Genomic DNA, 19,135 nt, shown 5'->3' with positions numbered 1-19,135 from the left:
TCTGCTACGGTTAACATAAATGTTTGGTATCACATTCTAACATCAAGAGAGAAATATTGGCTCCAGACCAGTAAGCATTATCTCATTAGCATGATATTAAGTGCCCTTCATTTTTTTTCATTCACTCTTCACAAAATATAGATGCAAATGAGAATGCTAGTTTGTCTCCAGTAACATCATTCTCAGTGTTAGTAATCATAGCATTGATCTCAGGCTTCGTTTGGACTGATGGGCCAAATCCGATTTTTGGAATATCCAGATTGTATCCAGATTGATTTTTGATAGTCTGGACAACAAAAAAATTGCAATCTTTGCTGACTGGATCCAAACCATATTTGGAGGTGGTTTGAAATGTGATTCTAATTGGATTTTCACAGATGCATCTCAGTCTGGATGTTCTGGCTGCTTAAATTGGTTTTCAAAGTGTCTTTTGCATCATTTGCAACACAACAAACAACAACAATGTGAAATCAGAGTAACAGAAGTGCTGGGATTTAAGAAGAGTGGCAAAGATTCATACTTATGCCAGAGAATTTTGAAGAGTTTGGAGGGTGAGATGACGCACCTCCATCTCTTCTGCGTCTGCGTTTGAAATCTGCGTCACCAGCGTATCTACATAATCACTGACGCCAATGTCGTTACCCCAGCAACCAGTGTGGAGAGGTTGGTGATGTCTGGTCACACAAATATGACCTGATCACTTGCAAATACTCACCAGTGTGGCAGATCTCCAGGACCAGAATTCAGTATCTCTCTGATATGCTTTGTCCAGACTGCAGGCAAATCGGAAGATCTTTTGAGATGACTGTCCGCATTGTTATTTGCAAGTGATCAGATCGGACCATTCTGCATTGCTGTGGTAGTGATGTAGGCATCACTATGTAGCCACACTGGTGATGTGGATTTCAAACACTGATGCAGGAGAGATGGAGGTGCATCATCTCGCCCTCCGTGTTCTTCAGAATTCTCTAGTATAAGCATGAATGTTTGGCTGTCTTCTTGAATCCCAGCACTTCCATTACTCTAGATTAGACATTATCATTGTTTGTCATGTTGATAGTGATGCAAAAGACACTTTGAAATCTGATTTGAGTTGCCAGAGCGTCCAGACTGAGATGGATCTGTAAAAATCTGATTAAAATGGCATTTCTAACCACCTCCAAATGTGTTTTGAATCTGATATGCCAAAAAAAAACAAAACAAACAAGCAAACAAACAAACAAAAAAACAAAAACAACAACAACAAAAAAAATGGACTGTCAATGTGTTGTTTTTTTTTGTTTGTTTTTTTTTTGCTATTTAGACCATCAAAAATTAATCTGGATACAATCTAGATATACCAAAAATCAAATTGGGCTGGCAGTCTGAACAAGGCCTAATATTGCTAGCAGTTAGCATTCTCATTTGTAAGAAATAATGTGTCCTCCTGCTTATTCTTCCACTTTTTTATTAATCACTGACAATGTTACACCTTTTCTTAACAGCCAATGTAGTATCTACAAAATAATCTACAAATAATAATAACAATACTGTTTAAATGCTAACAAACCTGAAAATTAGCTGTAAAGTATGCTGGTTATATACTAGCTACATTTAACACTGTCTTACTGAATAGCAGAGAAATAACAGCTGAATGTCACTGATAAATTTACCTTGTAATTATTTCTGTAACTTGCCACATATATTTTAAAGGCATTCTCTCTTTTGCTCATTAGTACTGGTGAAGATGTCTAATGATGCAATATACAGTTGTATGCAAAAGTTTGGCTACCCCCAGTCAAAGTATATAACTGTTGTTGGAACAAAACCTTGTATCTCCAAAATGGTAACTTTACAGGAAAAGGAAAAACCTTCTTTACTTTTAATGTAAGTCAATGGAACCAGACTTTTTTCCTAGTCATTTTTGGCCATTTCTTTTGGTCCATTCATCATGAAATTTACACACAATATAAAGGCCAACAGGCATTTTCGAATTATGTCAAAAACTGAAAAACGGAGACACAAGGTTTTGTTCTGACAACAGCAATATGTTTTGTTGATTTTGTAAGTGAACGTAAGTTACCACATCCCCTACTGAGAACACATTTACTGTTTATTTGCCAGTTTTAACATATTGGAAAAGGAAAATAGTTGCAAAAGCTATGGCACATATTATATTTTAAGTTTTTATTTCAATCTGCACTAGAATTTCCAGAGAAATGTCATAGGTGTGTTAATTCCTTGTAGAGGATGTGTTAACATATTTTCACTAAGAATATCAATAAAACATGTAATATGACAGTGGGTGTTCAAACATCTGCCTACAGCTGTACATCACTGATCATGATCTTGAGTCTGTAAAAATCTCATATAGTAACTTATTGCGTAGTACTAAATGAGACACCAGCAGATGTTGTTCTGCTATTATGCACACACTGCTCATACCTTAAACTGTGCCGTCTTGCATAACTAGCCAATTATTTGTAATGTTGCACTATGTTTTTTATTTCATATCAACTAAGTGTTGCTTCACGTTGTATCGCTTGTGACTGGAATGCCAGCATTCCAGTTTTGTCACTGATGCTCAGTCACTGCTTTTGCTGTTGGGACTGGGCATTAGCATTTTCATGGTTAGCATGTTCCAGACTAGCCTCAGTGTGAATTTGGTCTGCTAAATGACAGGCACAATGTGAGCTTAGTCATGTTGGCAAAGGTGTTCAACGCTGACGTCTGAGCATAATTCATTTTGTTAATATCAGTAATAGGTAGGCTGCTGCAACATTCATGATTCTGTTCAATAATGGCCGTATTACGAACCTGACTCACATTTGGCAAATTGGGTTGGAATTAATCGGCCTACGCAGACATACAATAAATTAAAATTCACATTAGCAGGAATGGAAGGAATCAGATTGACACATCACATTAGATGCTGACAACCAAAATGTAACTCAATGTATTTTATATTATAATGGAATGATTCACTGAGCAATACAATAAAGATATCAAATTAATAATGCTAAATATCTCATATCCATTTAGGGAATAATTGTAGCTGCTTCATTAAATAATGTCATTATAGTGTACCTGAATTATTTTACCTTATGCATATCCTGTTTCTAGGCATGACTGTAGGAAATGAACAATGTGTCAAAGCACCTAATCTTCTGAATATACAGCACTGTGCAAAAGTCAAAGTCACCCTTTTTTTATTTCATCCAGTCAAAGTGGCCATAAATTTACTACAAAAACAAAAAATACAGAGAAGCCTCAGCAACTTAATATAACATCATTTTTTTAGTATTTAGTGTTGCCCACTTTTTGCCTTCAATACATTTTCCATTCTTTTTTGAGAGACTTGCTTTCAGTTTTTCAAAGAAATCTGCAGGGATATTTTTCCACACTTGCAAAGTTTGGTCTTAGAAGTTGGTTGAACTTTCTGCTTCTCACAATCCAAGTAATCCCACACACTCAGTGATGTCGAGGTGTGGACTTTTGGGGTGGACAGTCCATTATTCTGAGAATAACAGCAGCTTATTTGTTTGATTTGCGAATTTTCTTCTTTATTTTCTCTTTCTTTTTCTCAGTAAGGGCTTCTTGTCAGCTGTACATCCTTTCAGACTCAGTGTTGAGTTGTCTTTTCACAGTGGATGGACAGAAAGACGTGGCCTTTTTAGATTTGAAGTAGGAGTGGAGCTTGATTTTCTCCTCTCTCTCAAAGATGAAAGCTGTAAGCACTGAATATCTGATGGTGACAGTTTTGGTGGTCTACCAGGTCTATCAGGTCTTACATAGAAGTTCAATTATCTCTGTAATATTGTATTATTTTTCGGATTGAAAACTCCTATTTTTTCACTTGACTTTCCCTTCCTTAAGCAAGTGGATTATCATATATAATGTAATCTCTTGAAAAATATCTCCTGAAAAATTAATTACTTGTTCTTAATTGCCATTTTAAATAGAAATTAAATGAATGAAGGGTGATCACTGGCTTTTGCACAGTACTGCATGATTTGTGTGTGTGTGTGTATGAATGTATGTGTGGCTCAGCCATCTAGGCATCTACAAGCGACACTCCTTCAATCATAAATTGTCTCACGTCTGAAGTATAATCTGGAAATTGTCCACTCTGAGGCAAAAGAAATTTCCCTCGAGTGTCACAAAGCAAGCACGTGTGAGGACGAAGACAGTGCGCACAAATCTCTTGCTCGCCCCTCCCCACTGTTTCTGCCTCACACCCACGCACATACACACACAGAAAATAATGATGAACACTATTTCTGTGATCAATTATTAACAGCTGTAGGTGTTTGTGTGATTTATTTGCTGCTTTAGTATTACACCGCCCCAAGCAGGACAGAGAGAAAGAGAGAGAAAAGACGAGAGTAAAACAAATAAAGCACTTTAAGAAATACAGAGAAAAAGACTGAAACACAAGCACTTTCTGATTTAACCCATAGCGTGAGCAGCATGCCCGGGCTTCTCCTGTTTTGGTGGCTGAAGAATGGGTCATGTGGCAATTACCAGAGCATATTGTAGTAAGCCCACCCACCCAACTCCCCTGCAGCCCCCCCAGCACACTGTTCCAAAGCATGGAGAGCCCGCTCCCACATGACATCATTAAAGTCAGACAAACACCCTAAATACTTCATGGTCCTCACGCTCCTTTCACCGGGTTCTTTTTCTCCCTCTCTTTTCCCCCCAAAGCCTGACACTGTCGCTGTGAGAACAGATAGACTGTGCTCAGAGTCTGTATCTCCATCTGTATACACTGCCAAACGTCATGGGATAGCAGTATGTAAATTGACTATGAGGGGGGGTGGCTTGGGAACACCTGCATCTGTATAAGTTGTGAGGTCTTATCTTGTGAGTGAGGTTAAACACTGGTCGGCGTGCTTATAGTAAGGCGACGTGAATTACCGGAGTTCAAACGAGCCATGATAGTGGGTGTTAGTTGGCTTTCCCAAAGCACACCACTGTTATATGCAGCATGGGTCAGTGCACAAGTAGGCAATGTTAACAAAGTCATAGCCATGCTCATTATCCAAAAGCCAACAACAGGCATCAAAGATGCCTATGAAATGCAAGAAGAGCAAACACATGAGGAAAATGGAAACATGGATAATAAACAGCTCAGAATTGCAGGAGATAAATGAGAAACTTCACAAAGAGCACAACCAAATGAGTGAGTATATATAGCCGTCTTAACAAAGGCATAAATGAGGAACAGGTGTTTGAGATAATTAGTAGGTGCTAGTGTAGAGCTGGAGCAGGAAATGGACAATCAGGACTGGGATAATCAACATAGAGTGTTGTGGGGATGCACTCTTGAAAATATGGGTACTTTAAGGTGATGCCAGACACTGCTAGAAATACATACATTTTTCATTTATCAAGGTACAAACAATGTAAATGTATCCTTAAAGGTACAACAGTGGTCTTAGGGGCCAATTGCGTACCTTAAATGAGTTTTCCCGGGTGAAAAGTATGTATTTGTACCTTTTCATAACCTAATGTTTTAAAGCAGAACAATAAAATAAAAAGCCTGGAGACGAGACGGGGTGTGTGGAGTCAATACAACTTAGAAAATACAATTTCAGTGGATTATGGTACAATTATGTTCCCTGACTAAAGGTACTGAGATGTACCCTTAAGGGTACCACCCCAGTGACAAGAGGGGTTCTGCCCCAGTGACAGTTTCAGACCTTTATTTCTGAGCGTGTTGAAGAACCACTTTTCAACATATGATTGAACGAATACTCCAGCTTTTTTCAACCTAATCTAGTCTAACACATCTGTATGGTCAGTTACCATCACCAATATTTTCAGTGCTTTTCCTTGTTTTTGCATATTGACTCAAAACACACTTACAATAGACCCTTCATTAGAAGATTTTGGAAACTTTAGGGAACAAAAGATGATTCTTCTACAGCGGGCAATATGGCCTATTGCATATGTACAATTTATCCTTGAATCCGGCTCACAAATTTTCCATTTTATAAATATTTACATCTGATGGGTTGACCATCCACCTGACACAGGCTGGTTACAGTGTCATAAGATATATAATATATAAGCTATATATAAGGTATATAAAATCAGGCTGATGCTTATGATGCTAAAAGCAAAGTTAGAAAAATGCAAGAGGATTCAAATGGAAACCTGACAAAGCATGAACTGCATGCATACTGAGTGGGCATGACTGTATTGTAGCATGAATATGAATATGAACATGAATATTTACACTATGAATAACTGTTATTCTGATTTAGACTGATAATAAATCTGTCTTTGTGGATTTATCCAGGACATAACTGTAAATGCAGTATGTCAGAATTAAGAAATAAGTGGATCTACTTTTATTAACACTTCACTCCCAATAACTTCACTCACATTCAGCAGAAACCCCAATACTATCACCATAAGAGTCCCATATAATTCTACTGTTAAATGCGTGTTTGCTTGATATAATTAAACACTATGATATTTATTTAAAAATATGTATTTATGCTACTTTTACCACCACTTGTTGTTATTATTAGTAGTATTATTAGTAATAGTAGTAAAAGTAGTAGTACTAGTAGTAGTTGTGGTTTAAGACAGTTGTGACAGATGAATTGCTAACAAACATTGACTAAGATTAATGTCTGTATATGTTATATACACTATACAGTATAAAATGACTGTATATGTTATGAAGTTAAAATTCATCCTTGGAAAAAAAAATATGGGACATTTTTTTTCAGCATATTTCAACTGGCCCCACTTGGAGAAGACCACCTGGCTAGTTTCCCCCAAGTAATTTGGGCTTGAGATGCCTGTTCTTTGGCAAGAGCTCTACAGGCATATTATTTTTAAGAGTGTAATTTTGGAATAAAAGTGCAATAAATTCTTAAAACTTTACAAAGGCTCTATAAGGGAAACCAACATGCTTCCCTATTGAATGTAAAGCTATGAAATCCAAGCTCATTCATCCTAGACTTTTATTCGACAGTGTGAGAAGTACGAGAACTGTACTTCACTGCCAATTCCCTTTAAAGTCAAGTATATCACTCCTCTTCATAAAGGTCAAAATGTCTTATGCAGTGCCATTGAGACTAAAGACTGTGAATACTCATTCAATCAAGGATATTCAACTTCTCTGCATTTTACAAAGATATGCTTAAAGAATGAAAAGGAGTTTGACAGGGGGGTACTCGCTGGTGAAAGTGAAAGTAAATGGAGTGAGACTTCCCTCCACTGTGATTGTCTAGGATATCAATCAAATGTATTCCACAGCAGATAGTTTCAAAGCATAGCAAAGTATCTAGAGAAAATCTTGTGGCAAAGCATTGATATGCTGCTGTGTCAGTTCCACAACGTCACTATCAATCAGCTCTTTATAAAGATGTACAACGCATCAACAACTTTGAACCAGCTTTAAAAACCTCGTCTGAATTCTAAATGAAGAATATACTGTGTTCTGGGCCTATTGTTTGCACTGGCTGTCCTTGGCAACAGAGTTTTTGAGTTCTGAACAAAAGAATGAAAGACTGTATTCAGTGCTTTTTGAATATGCAGAGGTGCAACAGTCATAAACATCACATTAAAAGTGCTCTATAAACACCAGTTTACCTACCTTGTACCTGCACCCATTGGTACAACTACCATGTACAAAATTGTGTAAAAGAAAAACCTTTATTTATTTGATTTTGTGTCAAAGTGGCTATAAACCCTCTGGAGTCCACAAACCTGCCCGGGAGTCAAATTTGATGTTTCTACATATGTTTCTCTTCCTGAATCTGTAGAGTCAACCCTTTTAATTTTACCCTATCACAAGATCATACATGATACACATCATCTGCCTCTCACCATGTGTAATTGGTGGATTCGTGTGTCTGTCTCCATTTTGTATGAAACCGTCCAAAGGACACTAAGAACCTGCCCATCACATTGGAAACCCTTCATTCTTAATTCAGTCAACTTTTGAGACACATGTAAAATGGTGTGCAAAGAATTTACAGCCGCTGAAGTTGCTGCAGTGATTTTGGAAAGTAGCGATTAAGAGAATGCCAAATTTTGATATGAAACATATGGGTATTATGTTATATGCAAGTGCCTTTAAAGGCGAATTTAAGAAGATATGCAAATATAGACAAAATGCCCTTTGACCCCAGAGGGTTAATTCCATGCTGTTCATTTTCCAGGGGGGATTTCTGAGAAGAAGATATAATGATTAGATTAGATATAAGATAATCCATTCAGCATCCTTGAATGAGTTTGCCATTACTTAGATTGTGAGAAGGAGAAAATGCAACCAACTTCTAAGACTGAACTTCGGAGGTGTAAAAAATTCTTGAAAGTATTCTTGCAAACTTCTTTGAAAAACTGAAAACAGGTCTCCCAAAAAGAATGTAAGCTGTAATAAAGATACAGGCCTGGATTCATTGAACACTGTGAATTTATACATTACATTTAGACTTCTGTGTAACTTTCCCTCAAATATGTTTTCTGCTTTTCCTGACAGTAAAAAAATAATAACTTTCACTTAATGGCCATTTTGACAGCATATTAAATAAGCAAAGGGTGGTCACTGTTGTGCTGAAAATGGCTCACCATCTGAATAACATGTGGTCAGTGGTGGTCCTATAGTGGCCCCTTTCCACTAGTAGACAGAGTAGATGGGGAAACAGTGCATCTAAATGGTCGATATACCTGATAAAATGCCCAATGAGTGTAAATAAAACACATGGAGTACCTAATAAACTGGAAACTCATTACTATTAAAACTTTGCTATTATTTCACTGAGCTCTTCCAAAAACCAGCTCTGCAACAAAGCGAAACTAAAACACTTGGTTCCATTATTAAGACTTGAGGCCTCAGGTTAGCTGCACATTCATTTAGTGCTGGTGGACCTTTGTCCATACCCAGTCTCTCTCGTTGCATCTGTTACCTGGATCCAAGGCCATCTGTCGTTCTCGGCAGCCGTCCAGGCATTCACCAGACCCTTCTTGTTGAGACGCGCGAAGTAGGGATACCACTTCTGCAAGCCGAAGAGAGCACGGTGGGTGGAGGAGGCAGTGATCTGCTGGTTGGAGATGATGCCTCCTTCCATGCCAAGTGGACCGGAACATCCTGGTCAAGACACAGAAAGGACATTTGAAGACATGCGGTCAAGCCAGTCCCTTATTCAAGGTTAAAGCAAGAGATGGGTAATCCCTAGAAGTCTAGAGTGCAATGATGTAAATGCAGTTATACAACGAAATAGTGTTTTGTAATGAATTGCATTTATATTGAATTCACAAATGCTTCTGTTCAGGTTTTCATTCGACTTATTTTGTATGTCAACCAAATTACAAAAATATTCAAATCAGAATAAAACATCTCCTCTTCTATTAACAAATGAAAACAGCAGTATGGATTAAAGATTTAGGATCCACCCTTTTGACAGAACAGTCTTGTAGTTTCAATAAGCTACAAGAAAGAAATTATTCACCATGCTTTTGTTATCTTTATCTTCTAAGGTTTAAACATTTAAGGCTTTAATGTGCAAGCCAGCATAAAGACAAGATGAAAACATGATCAATGAGGTTTGCAAACATCTACAGTATTCATTTTTAACTCAAGTTATGAATGCAGGTGACGTGCCTACACAAATATTTTTGCGTTTTGTCTATCATAACAAAATATGATAATTTTTTACTTTGTTTAATAAGCATAAGTATCCCTTTTCACTGAGGTGAGCATTTTAAAGAAGCACTGACCAAAAGAAATAGTCCTAATTTAGTTGTCCAATCTCCAGTAAAGTTACAATTTCAGGGATTCAAAGTTTTTTTTGCAACATACAACATTTTTTGTTCATCAAGGTACAAGCAATGTAAATGTACCCTCAAGGGTATAACAATGGTTTTAATGTCCAACTGTGCACCTTAAATAAGTTTTTTATATTGGAAAAGTACATATTTGTATCTTTTCATAACCTAATGTTTTAAAACAGAACAATAAAATAAAAAGCCTGCAGGCGATACAGAGTGTGTGGAGTCAATACAACTTAGAAAATATAATTTCAATGGATTACGGTACAATTATGCTCCCTGACTAAAGGTGCTGAGATGTACCCTTGAGGATACCACCCCATGACAGGAGGGGTACTGCCCCAGTGACAGTTTCGTACCTTTTTTCTGAGAGCGTACAACAGAAGAAATTGGTTTGTAAATGCCTGTTTTTTTATTTGAAGTGTAAAACTGCAGTGAGTCAGGCTAAGTGGTCATTAAGTACTGAAAGGACACATCTTTTTTCTTGGACTCAGGAACAGCATCATCTCCTGCAACCTTGCTTTCGGTCACACTCTCTCACATCGCGCCTCAGTCCCTGTCCTTGTTTGTCTCTTTTCTGGGCTTTCTTTCTGCTCCTCGGAGATGTCTGCAGAGATTCTACTCAGTGACAAACTATCTTTGGCCCCACTTATCCAGATTATCTCCTTGCCTTCATCCTTAGCTTTCCATAGAGATTCTCCTGCCTTGTTAAGGATGACTGTGTTTTTTTTTCATTGTTTACCTGCACAGCAATTATGGCCTTAACAGGTTCAGTCTTTCAAAAATGATGACAGCAATGCTTGATAAACATGCAACTTTTAATGTTAGTACAATGATCCTTAACAGGAGTCGAAGGTTTCTTCTTGAGATCTTTCACCATGAAAAGAGCTTTGAGGATCTCTGTAAGAGATGCTTGTTTTCTTTTATCGACAGAATGATCATCCAGGCATCTCTCCAGGTTTAAATACCCTTGCCATATGAACAAACAAGTAGAGAAACATGAATTTAATAGAATTTAATGTAATTAAGCTTTTTTAAAAGGGAGTTATATTCATAAAGACACTCTAACAGAGTCCTTCAGGATTTTGGCCTTGGTTGGATTCTCATTTTTTTGCTCTTTTATCTCACATTTGTAGTGTTGAAATCCCGCCAATGTCCACCAACAAAAGAATCCTCTTTGGAGCTTGTGTTGATTTTACATGCCTATGATAAAATGTGTACCCTTTAATAGTATGATTTAATTGGGCCATGTCCTACATCGGGGTTGCATTCCCAGAACTTCTTAGAAAGAACTATTCAAAGCAAGGACATGAAATAAAAGATGGAACTGTAATGTTATAGGAACATTCTATCAGATCTTCTATGCCTTAAGAAATTCCTTTGTTTCGTGTATATATGTAAGTTAAAGGTCAAATACAAAACCAAAAAACATACAGAATAAGACAAGTGATGTAGAGTGGTAGATGTTATGGCGCATTACTTGCTGACTGAAGTGCGCTTCAATCTTCATAGAACCTTTTGCCTATACATTCTTAAAGAAGGTACCAAAAGGAGTTCTTTGGAGCCGTGCCATAGAAGAACCTCTGTTTGCGCCCTAAAGCAGTTTTTTTTTTTAATATGGTCCTCAGGGACCCCCCATGCGGTCTAGGATTGTGCTTCAACATAATTTGTAACACAGGGGGATAAAGAAATGTGGACCAGGTGGGGGACCCTAAGGACCAGTTGGAGGACCATGGCCCTAGAGCAGCGGTTCATAACCCTGGTCCAGGAACGGCTTGTTAATTAGCAGATTGGTTGGATCAAGTGGGAGAAGGGAAAACACTAACATGTGCTGAGCAGAGGGTTGGGAACCACTGGCCTAGAGGACCATTCAGTGGATGATTCTTAACAGAACCATTGTATGGACATTGTCAAGAACATTTCAAATTTTAAAGAACCTCCACATAATGTTATAATACCAATTAAAGAATTTACTCAAACAGTTCAACCAAAGCCATGAACTGATACGAAACCTTTATTTTAAATATATGTGAAGCACAGAAAGTCTATAGTATAGGCAGATTCTGAACAAAAAAAATTTAGGTGTCAGATATTTTATTATAATATATTATTTTAGTTTTACATAGGAGATGGGTCATTCCACAGAAACGTCTGTTTTTGTGTCCCTAGCATTTACAGGTATATTACACTTGAAAAACATGTTAGGGTTACTTTTTTTTTTTTTTACATTTTCAAATAGAACAATAAGTTATTTCAATTATCTAGAATTCCAAGCACCTCACAGGTGCTTGTCCCCACAGTCATGTGCAAAGAATAAGTGCCATATTTTTAAGAAAAACACATTTTTCTGCAATTTTAACTATAATAATCTATACATGACCATGTAATACATAAATTAAATGACATAATGAAAACAAATGCCAATAAATATTATAAACTATATAATGAAAGTTGTTGTCCCAAGGAGTCGTGTCACTGGTGTTACTGCATAACAAAAAACCTCTTATTTTGAATAAAAAATCACACTGATGACATCACTTGACTTCCTTTTACCTATTTTCTGAGGACCTATGAAAAAATGACATGGTAAGTCCACTGTGTCTTCTCAGTTATCAGAAATTTTCTCATTTAGCTCGTGATTTCATATGAAGCTTTTAGTTGACGTCACTGGTGTGACCTACTTTATTCTTGGGTAATTGTAAAAAAAATTGAATACAAACGGATTAAATTACATATTTTAGTGGACATTCCATGATTGACAACATGTGGTTTGATGCTCTGTAGCAGCCTTTTTGTAAAATGCATTTTTCATCAAAAATGTCACTAGTGTAACTGTCTCTGGTGTTGCCCTTCTTATATGTAACACCAATGAGGATTGGTAACACCGGTGACGCCTATGGATAGATAGAAAAGTGGATGTTTCTGTAGAATGACCCAGATACATTATAATTTTATCATGCATTTATGTACATTTTTGGTAAATTGTTGACATTAAAGCAAATGGGTAAAAAGCTGAACTGAAAAATGTATAATGTAAATGTGTAATTACATATGTCATGTTACAACGTGGATTTTTCAGTGAAACAAAGTGAGTAAAAAAAAAACATTTGACATGTTTGGTTATTTGTGAAACAGCTTACAGCATGAAAAACTTCATGAAGCCTATGTCTGTAGCTCTCCTTCTTATCTCCTAAAGTCCCAAGACAATTTACAGACAATTTAACCTCTCTTGTAGACAATTCGAGTTCTTTCAATTAACTAAGCACCACCAGAATCAATACCTCAAGGATTAGCTTTCTATCCTTAGCCTGAATGTCCTTGTAAGCTAAGAGAAAAAGGATGTTTTGAAGTTTGGTTATTGGACACCTGTATTTGATATGGCATTCTGAACCATCCTCTGTTCTTTTTTCTGAAGGAGAACAAGTTGGAGCACTAAAGAAACCCTATTTGTGTCTGCTCCATGACCTCCGGCGTCCCTTTAGCAAAACTATTTAAAGCTTAATTCAGTTAGGAGAGTTTTTGCTCAATGGAGCGGTAATGGCGCTGCTGATACTTCTTCAAAATATGTCTTTTAGCGGCCATGTCAACAATGTCCTTGAGCGGCCGGGGGTTCGCGGCAGCACGGGCCTGGTAAATGTTTGTAAGGCGGAGAGTAAAAAGAGCAAGGATGTGTGCTTTATCACTGAGACAGAAGCAGCGACAGGCCTGGAGGGGGGTGGCGAGGGGAGGGAGATTGTTCTGTCTCTTTCCAGCGTTAAATTTTTCAGCAATACAGATTACTCAGCAAATGTCTTAAAGCATCTCTTGTACAATTATAATATGGAAATTAATTAATGTATATGTCTGAAATGGCAGTACAGAATTGTTTAACCAGCAGGCCAGATTTCAGTTCTGAGCAAGAGAGAGGGTTTCAAATGACAACAGTACTGGAATCCTAGTCTCACAAGCCAGACTTCTGCCTGTCATTAGAGATTCTGGAGCATTTTGTTGCTCAACTTTGTGAAGAACCACCTACTTTGACAGAAAAGGACCACCTGATGTCCAAATTTACCTGTCATGGATCATTGTTGTTGTGTGACGTGTAGGTGCAGGGGGTTTTCAAAACAGGGCTACAATAAAACACACCCACAGGGAACAAAGTGGTATATGCCAGCAAGAGTGAGGTTATCTTCTAAACTCTTTAAGGAAAATGAAACTGCTGAATAGCTTTTGAAGATGTGGTGCTGAGAACTTCATAAATGTTTATTAATCCAGCAACTATATCTTACACCAAAAGACACACAGAGCAGGTAACTGTCTCATCAGACAGATTAAAACGTGAGTCTGCTAATGTATCCAATAGCCAATCAGAACTGACAAAATCTCAATTTTTGGCAAACTTTCCACACAATAGATATCTGATGCTCCACACCTCTATGGGTTGAGTATCTAAGACTGAGACTAATTGAATGCAAATTCATACGCCTACTTTGCATTTTGAGATCATACAGTTTTCTCACCACTAAGGTCATTGAGCCAATGCTTAGAAAGTTATAAAGTAAGGTCCGATAAGCAGGGTGGCTGAGGGTTCTGCAGTACCTCCAACTTTCAGTATTGTTTAACTGCATAAACTGTATAACATAAATGTGGAAAATAAAGTAGTATAGACTAGTGGTCACCAAGCATGCTCCTGGAGATCTCCCTTACAGTACAATTCCTAACCTAACACACCTGATACAACCATTTAGGTGGACTAGTGATCTGAATCATGTGCTTAATCAGAGTAAGATATAATCTTTCAGGAAGGTAGCTCTCCAGAAGCAAGGTTGGTGACCACTGTTACAGACCAATGCGTGTTTGCTATAAGGTGGAATTTGTCAATTCTTCATTGGCATGCACTGTTATAATTCATAGTCATGCACTGTTGGATATTTACATTAGAGTGAACTGAATCTCTTGGAGCTGAAAGCTAGTTCTAAGACTCAATAAAAAAAGGGGACAACAGACCTTAAATTGTTTTTACAGTGAAATTTTCCAAAAAGCTATTCAGTTATCCTCTGTTGAATGTTTGTCAGGTTTCAAAACCATTTTCAAGTGTTATAATTCCAACCTCCCAATCAATGTGCATTCAAGTACTGAATTCTTTCCTCACTAATTTCAGCATGTACCTTGACTACAGGTGGGACACATGACAAAACGTTTTTGTGCCTCATTTTAACAATTTGATTGGCTGACACTTCCATTTTCATGAGTTCAGCAATTGCCACCCTTTTAATTCCCAATAGCAACATCTATATCATATTCACATAGTCCAAAGACATGTTCTGTTTGATGTAAATATAGACAGAAAAATGGGAACATTTTCCTTTACAGTACCCTCAAACTCTAAAGTACTAGGTAATTATTTTGGGTGTTATGATGCAAAGTTCCAAGAAAGTCCATCTAAATTACACTGAAATGCCCAACAGGTTCTAGGTATTAACAGGCTAAGTGAGTCAGACAAACTCCACAGTACTGTGAAATTAGGATAAAAAACACCAGGCGGTTGGTGTAAAAAGACTGTACACAGACGAAGTATAAAGACTCTTACATTGTCTATTACCTAGAACTGAAACTAAATCTGGGCTGTAAAAAGAAAGCAATGATGATCACTATGGTTTTACTGAGTGCTTACCTTTTATTCAGAAGACTATCTTTGTATTTTGTGCAATTATTTTATGCTATAACTACCTGGTATTTGGAGGTGTTTCTGATTTATTTGAAATTTATGATATCCAGAATAATAATCTAGTACTTCAGAATTTGTTTTTCACTTTTCAATTTATACATAGAAGTTAGGGGGCTGCCCTAAAAGAAAAAGAAAGTGTTACCAAAAGTATTTGGCATAGCATTTACCATATCACTGTGTATACATATATACCAAACAAGAAAGAATTATGTTGAATAAGACCTCTTAATCTCATTGACCTCATCTAGTCATGGGTAAGTCTCTTTTGAAATCAGTTTGAGATTTAAGCCCTTTTCTCCTATTTATGAAATTCAGCTCCTGAGATACTATTTTGAGTTAAGCTAACCCTAAAACTCACCTGAGTCTTAGCTAATTTACATTTACATAAGGACAATGTAGGAGCTTATCATTTTCTTTAATGGTGTCTGCTTGATGATCTCCGAATTCTTTCAGCAGTCTATCAATGCAGAAGAGAACTCATGCTTCTTTCATTTGACTCCAGAACTTATTACAATTAAAAGTTTATGTTAATCTCATTTTTTTGAGAGCTTTTGAACAGGGGTGTCCAACATTTTATTCAAAGAGGGCCAGATTGTACCATCAAAATATCTCAGGGCCAAAATATTAAGTTATCTTAAATTTTCAAAATATCAGCGTGTGGAATCAGAGCTTTCTGTGGGCTACCATGTTTCCTATCACTATATAAAAGATGCACAAGGCTTCTTTTATTGTTGTATTGTTCAGGGCAATTTGAGTAACAATAAAACTATGTCTTATGTATAAATTACATTCCTATTCATGAGTTTACTTGTTCAAAAAATTGTAAGACAAAGTAAAACAGAAGTCTATAAATTTTTGATTTTGTTAAAATCATGTTCTTTACATTTTAAACAAATGCAGCAACTTCATTTAGAAATCATTTTAAACATCCTTGTTTTCTTATTCAGTCTTAATGCGTTTATATTCATTGAACTACTGAAATTGCTCTGATCACAAGTTGATGCTGTTAGATCCAGGTAGCTTGTAGTAGCTTTAGTTTCTCAGTGCTTTTCAGAAATTCCATCTGGCCAAAATTGCCAGTTCTCAGTGTTAAGTTGGCGCTTTATGGCTGTATTCTTGACTAAACATCATTCAGTAAATGAAGCTGCAGGTGTAGTCAGAGAAGAAAGGCTTTTAAACTTTGGCTAACTTCATTATCACAGTCTGGTGCATTACATTATAATTTTACAGTAGTACTGCCACCATCACGTAAAAGGAAAAACTGCAATGTACTGGTTGGTGAGCCACACGCTCTTAAACAGAAGCCATGGGCCAATTAAAATCTGTCCGTGGGCTGCATTCGGCCCTGGGGTCTGACATAGGTCATCTCTGCTTTAGGAGAAAGAATTCAGAAATTGGTGCTCCCTCATTAATACAACACTGAGATCTACTACAAAGAAAGTAAAAGACTTTGGCAGGGATTTTGGCAGGGTGCACTGCTGCCAAAAGAATGGTGGCCCACTGGACACCCACTCATTCACTTAAATCACTTAATTTTATTGATCTGCTGACTTTACAGATTTCTGTTGCCCTGTGGCCACCCTGAAGACTTTAACAGATGAGCTGTTGTGTGGTGACAGGTGACACATGCAATTAATTAAGTAATGGAACTATGCATTTGTCTTTGTTGAACTGCTGACCGCATGCAAAAATGTGAAGAACTTTGTTTTGTATTTTCAAAGACCAGCAAACATCAGAATTTTTCTCAGTCTTTGTCAACAGCAGTCATTAGCAGGCCACAGGAACATACTGTAATAGTGAGCAAAGATCTAGTCTGCACTAATGCCCTGCAGGTCGTTGCCATAATACGATTCTAACAAAGTGACCAAGATCAAGGCATGGAAAATAACAAGGACCTGGGGAGAGTATGACTAATGAACATGTGTTTTGACACAGCACCAAAGAATAGCGATGATGAGAAACCTGGAGACGAAGAAGAAATAGTGTGGAGTGGAGTTAAAAGGTCTGACGGATGGCATTTAGGAGCTTTCCTGCTGCTACTGTGTGTGAATCATACTGCCAGACAGAGATGTTCACCAAGTAGAAATTCATCCAACAGAACATACTTTTACTAAAGTCCATATCAGAGATAATTTTACTGAAAGACTAGGAGTTTAAGAAGAAGCAGGAAAGTCCAAAAACTTTCCAAACTTTCACATCATTTCTGAAGCAATGGGTGGTGATCTACCTAAGAACTTCTGCCGTCTCTTAACGAATGTCTCAAAAAGTGCTCATAAACTCAAACCCCATATAGGAACTGCCAAAAATGCAAACAACTTGATCTGAGTTAACATGGAAAAGAGATGATTTTACTAAAAGTATGAAAGAACTTTCCTGGGGAGTACATTCTTTAAGTGTTTGCATACATGAAGGTTTGTTTGAAAGCCCCTCCGTGGTCAGCCTTCCATTCAGCTGTTGAATTCTTTTGAAGCAATTAAGTGAAATATCTCAAAATGATGTGAATTAGTTTCCACTAGCTCTGTACAAAAGACTCAAACTTTTTATGTAACACCTGTAAAAACACTTCTGAGAAATGTGGAGCAGGAAATCTTGTTCACCAACTTCTGATTGCTTTTTTGTTTAATTTTATGACTGTCTTTTACATCACTACAGTGAGGAGAGCAAAACTACTGGCAAATGGCTCAAGAAAATGGCCATTAATTGGCTGCAGCCCCATTACGTGGCTGTTATGGTTTTTGTTGGCTTTCCTCCATTACTCCATTGTTACCTGATGCCTTCAGTCAAGTTTCATAGCTACTGCTTGACGAAAATGGAAAGACCTGATTAGTCAAATTATTCCGTCATACTTGTATTTACATCATTTATTTGGGAAATGCATTTCCATCATGACACATCTTTTTTTATCAGCAAAAAATTATCCATCTGAAGGGAGTGTGCAAACTTTCATGTGAATTTTGCCAATTTTATCCCCTATTTGTTGTATTCATCAAGGCTTTTTTATTCAATATTGCATTATATACATAAAAATACATGGAAACCTAGCTAGTGCTGCTGGGCCAAACATTTCCCTACCACTTTCTGACCAGGGTCAGATGTATGTGAATGAGAAGGTGCAGTCCAAAATGTTACTCCAAATTTAGAAAACAATAATATAGAATATTTACACATATAGGACATATAGCAGCTGCACTAAACCTACTGCAAACATCAAACATCACTCTATATTTGTTTGATTTACAGTCAAAACAGCTAAAACAGACAAGTTATTCATTTTTCAGGATCAAGAAAGAATCAGAGAGCATATTTAACAGATGAACGTCAACAACTACATATAATATCAAATTACTCAGTATTTAATGCGTCCACCTTTGCCTTTATCACAGCTTCCATTCTTTAACGCAGACTTGCTTTCGGTTTTTCAAAGAAATCTGCAGGGATATTTTTCCACACCTCTAAAGTTCAGTCTTAGAAGCTGGTTGCATTTTCTGCTTCTCACAGTCCAAGTAATCCCAAACCCATTCAATGATCACAAGGTCTGGATTCTGGAGCAGTCGGTCCATTCAGTCCGAGAACATCAACAGCTTCTTTGTTTCATTTGCATTTTTTTTTTCTTCAGATATGAAAGCTTTAAGTAGCTTTATGTATTTATCTGAC

General features: G+C 37.1%; 1 protein-coding gene across 5 annotated transcripts in view; it reads right to left on the bottom strand.

Moving 5' to 3' along the window:
• The window catches only part of edil3a (EGF-like repeats and discoidin I-like domains 3a), a 253,694-nt gene that overhangs the window by 85,902 nt on the left and 148,657 nt on the right, over window positions 1–19,135 (bottom strand). For all 5 annotated transcript variants that reach the window (XM_036598750.1, XM_036598752.1, XM_036598751.1 and 2 more), the window contains one exon: window positions 8,913–9,094. In XM_036598750.1, coding sequence (XP_036454643.1) covers window positions 8,913–9,094 — 182 coding nt within the window. The remainder of the gene's footprint in view (window positions 1–8,912; window positions 9,095–19,135) is intronic.

The sequence above is a fragment of the Colossoma macropomum genome, unplaced genomic scaffold (assembly GCF_904425465.1).
Source record: "Colossoma macropomum unplaced genomic scaffold, Colossoma_macropomum, whole genome shotgun sequence".
Taxonomy (NCBI): Eukaryota; Metazoa; Chordata; class Actinopteri; order Characiformes; family Serrasalmidae; genus Colossoma; species Colossoma macropomum.
This window is presented reverse-complemented; position numbering and strand designations above follow the sequence as displayed.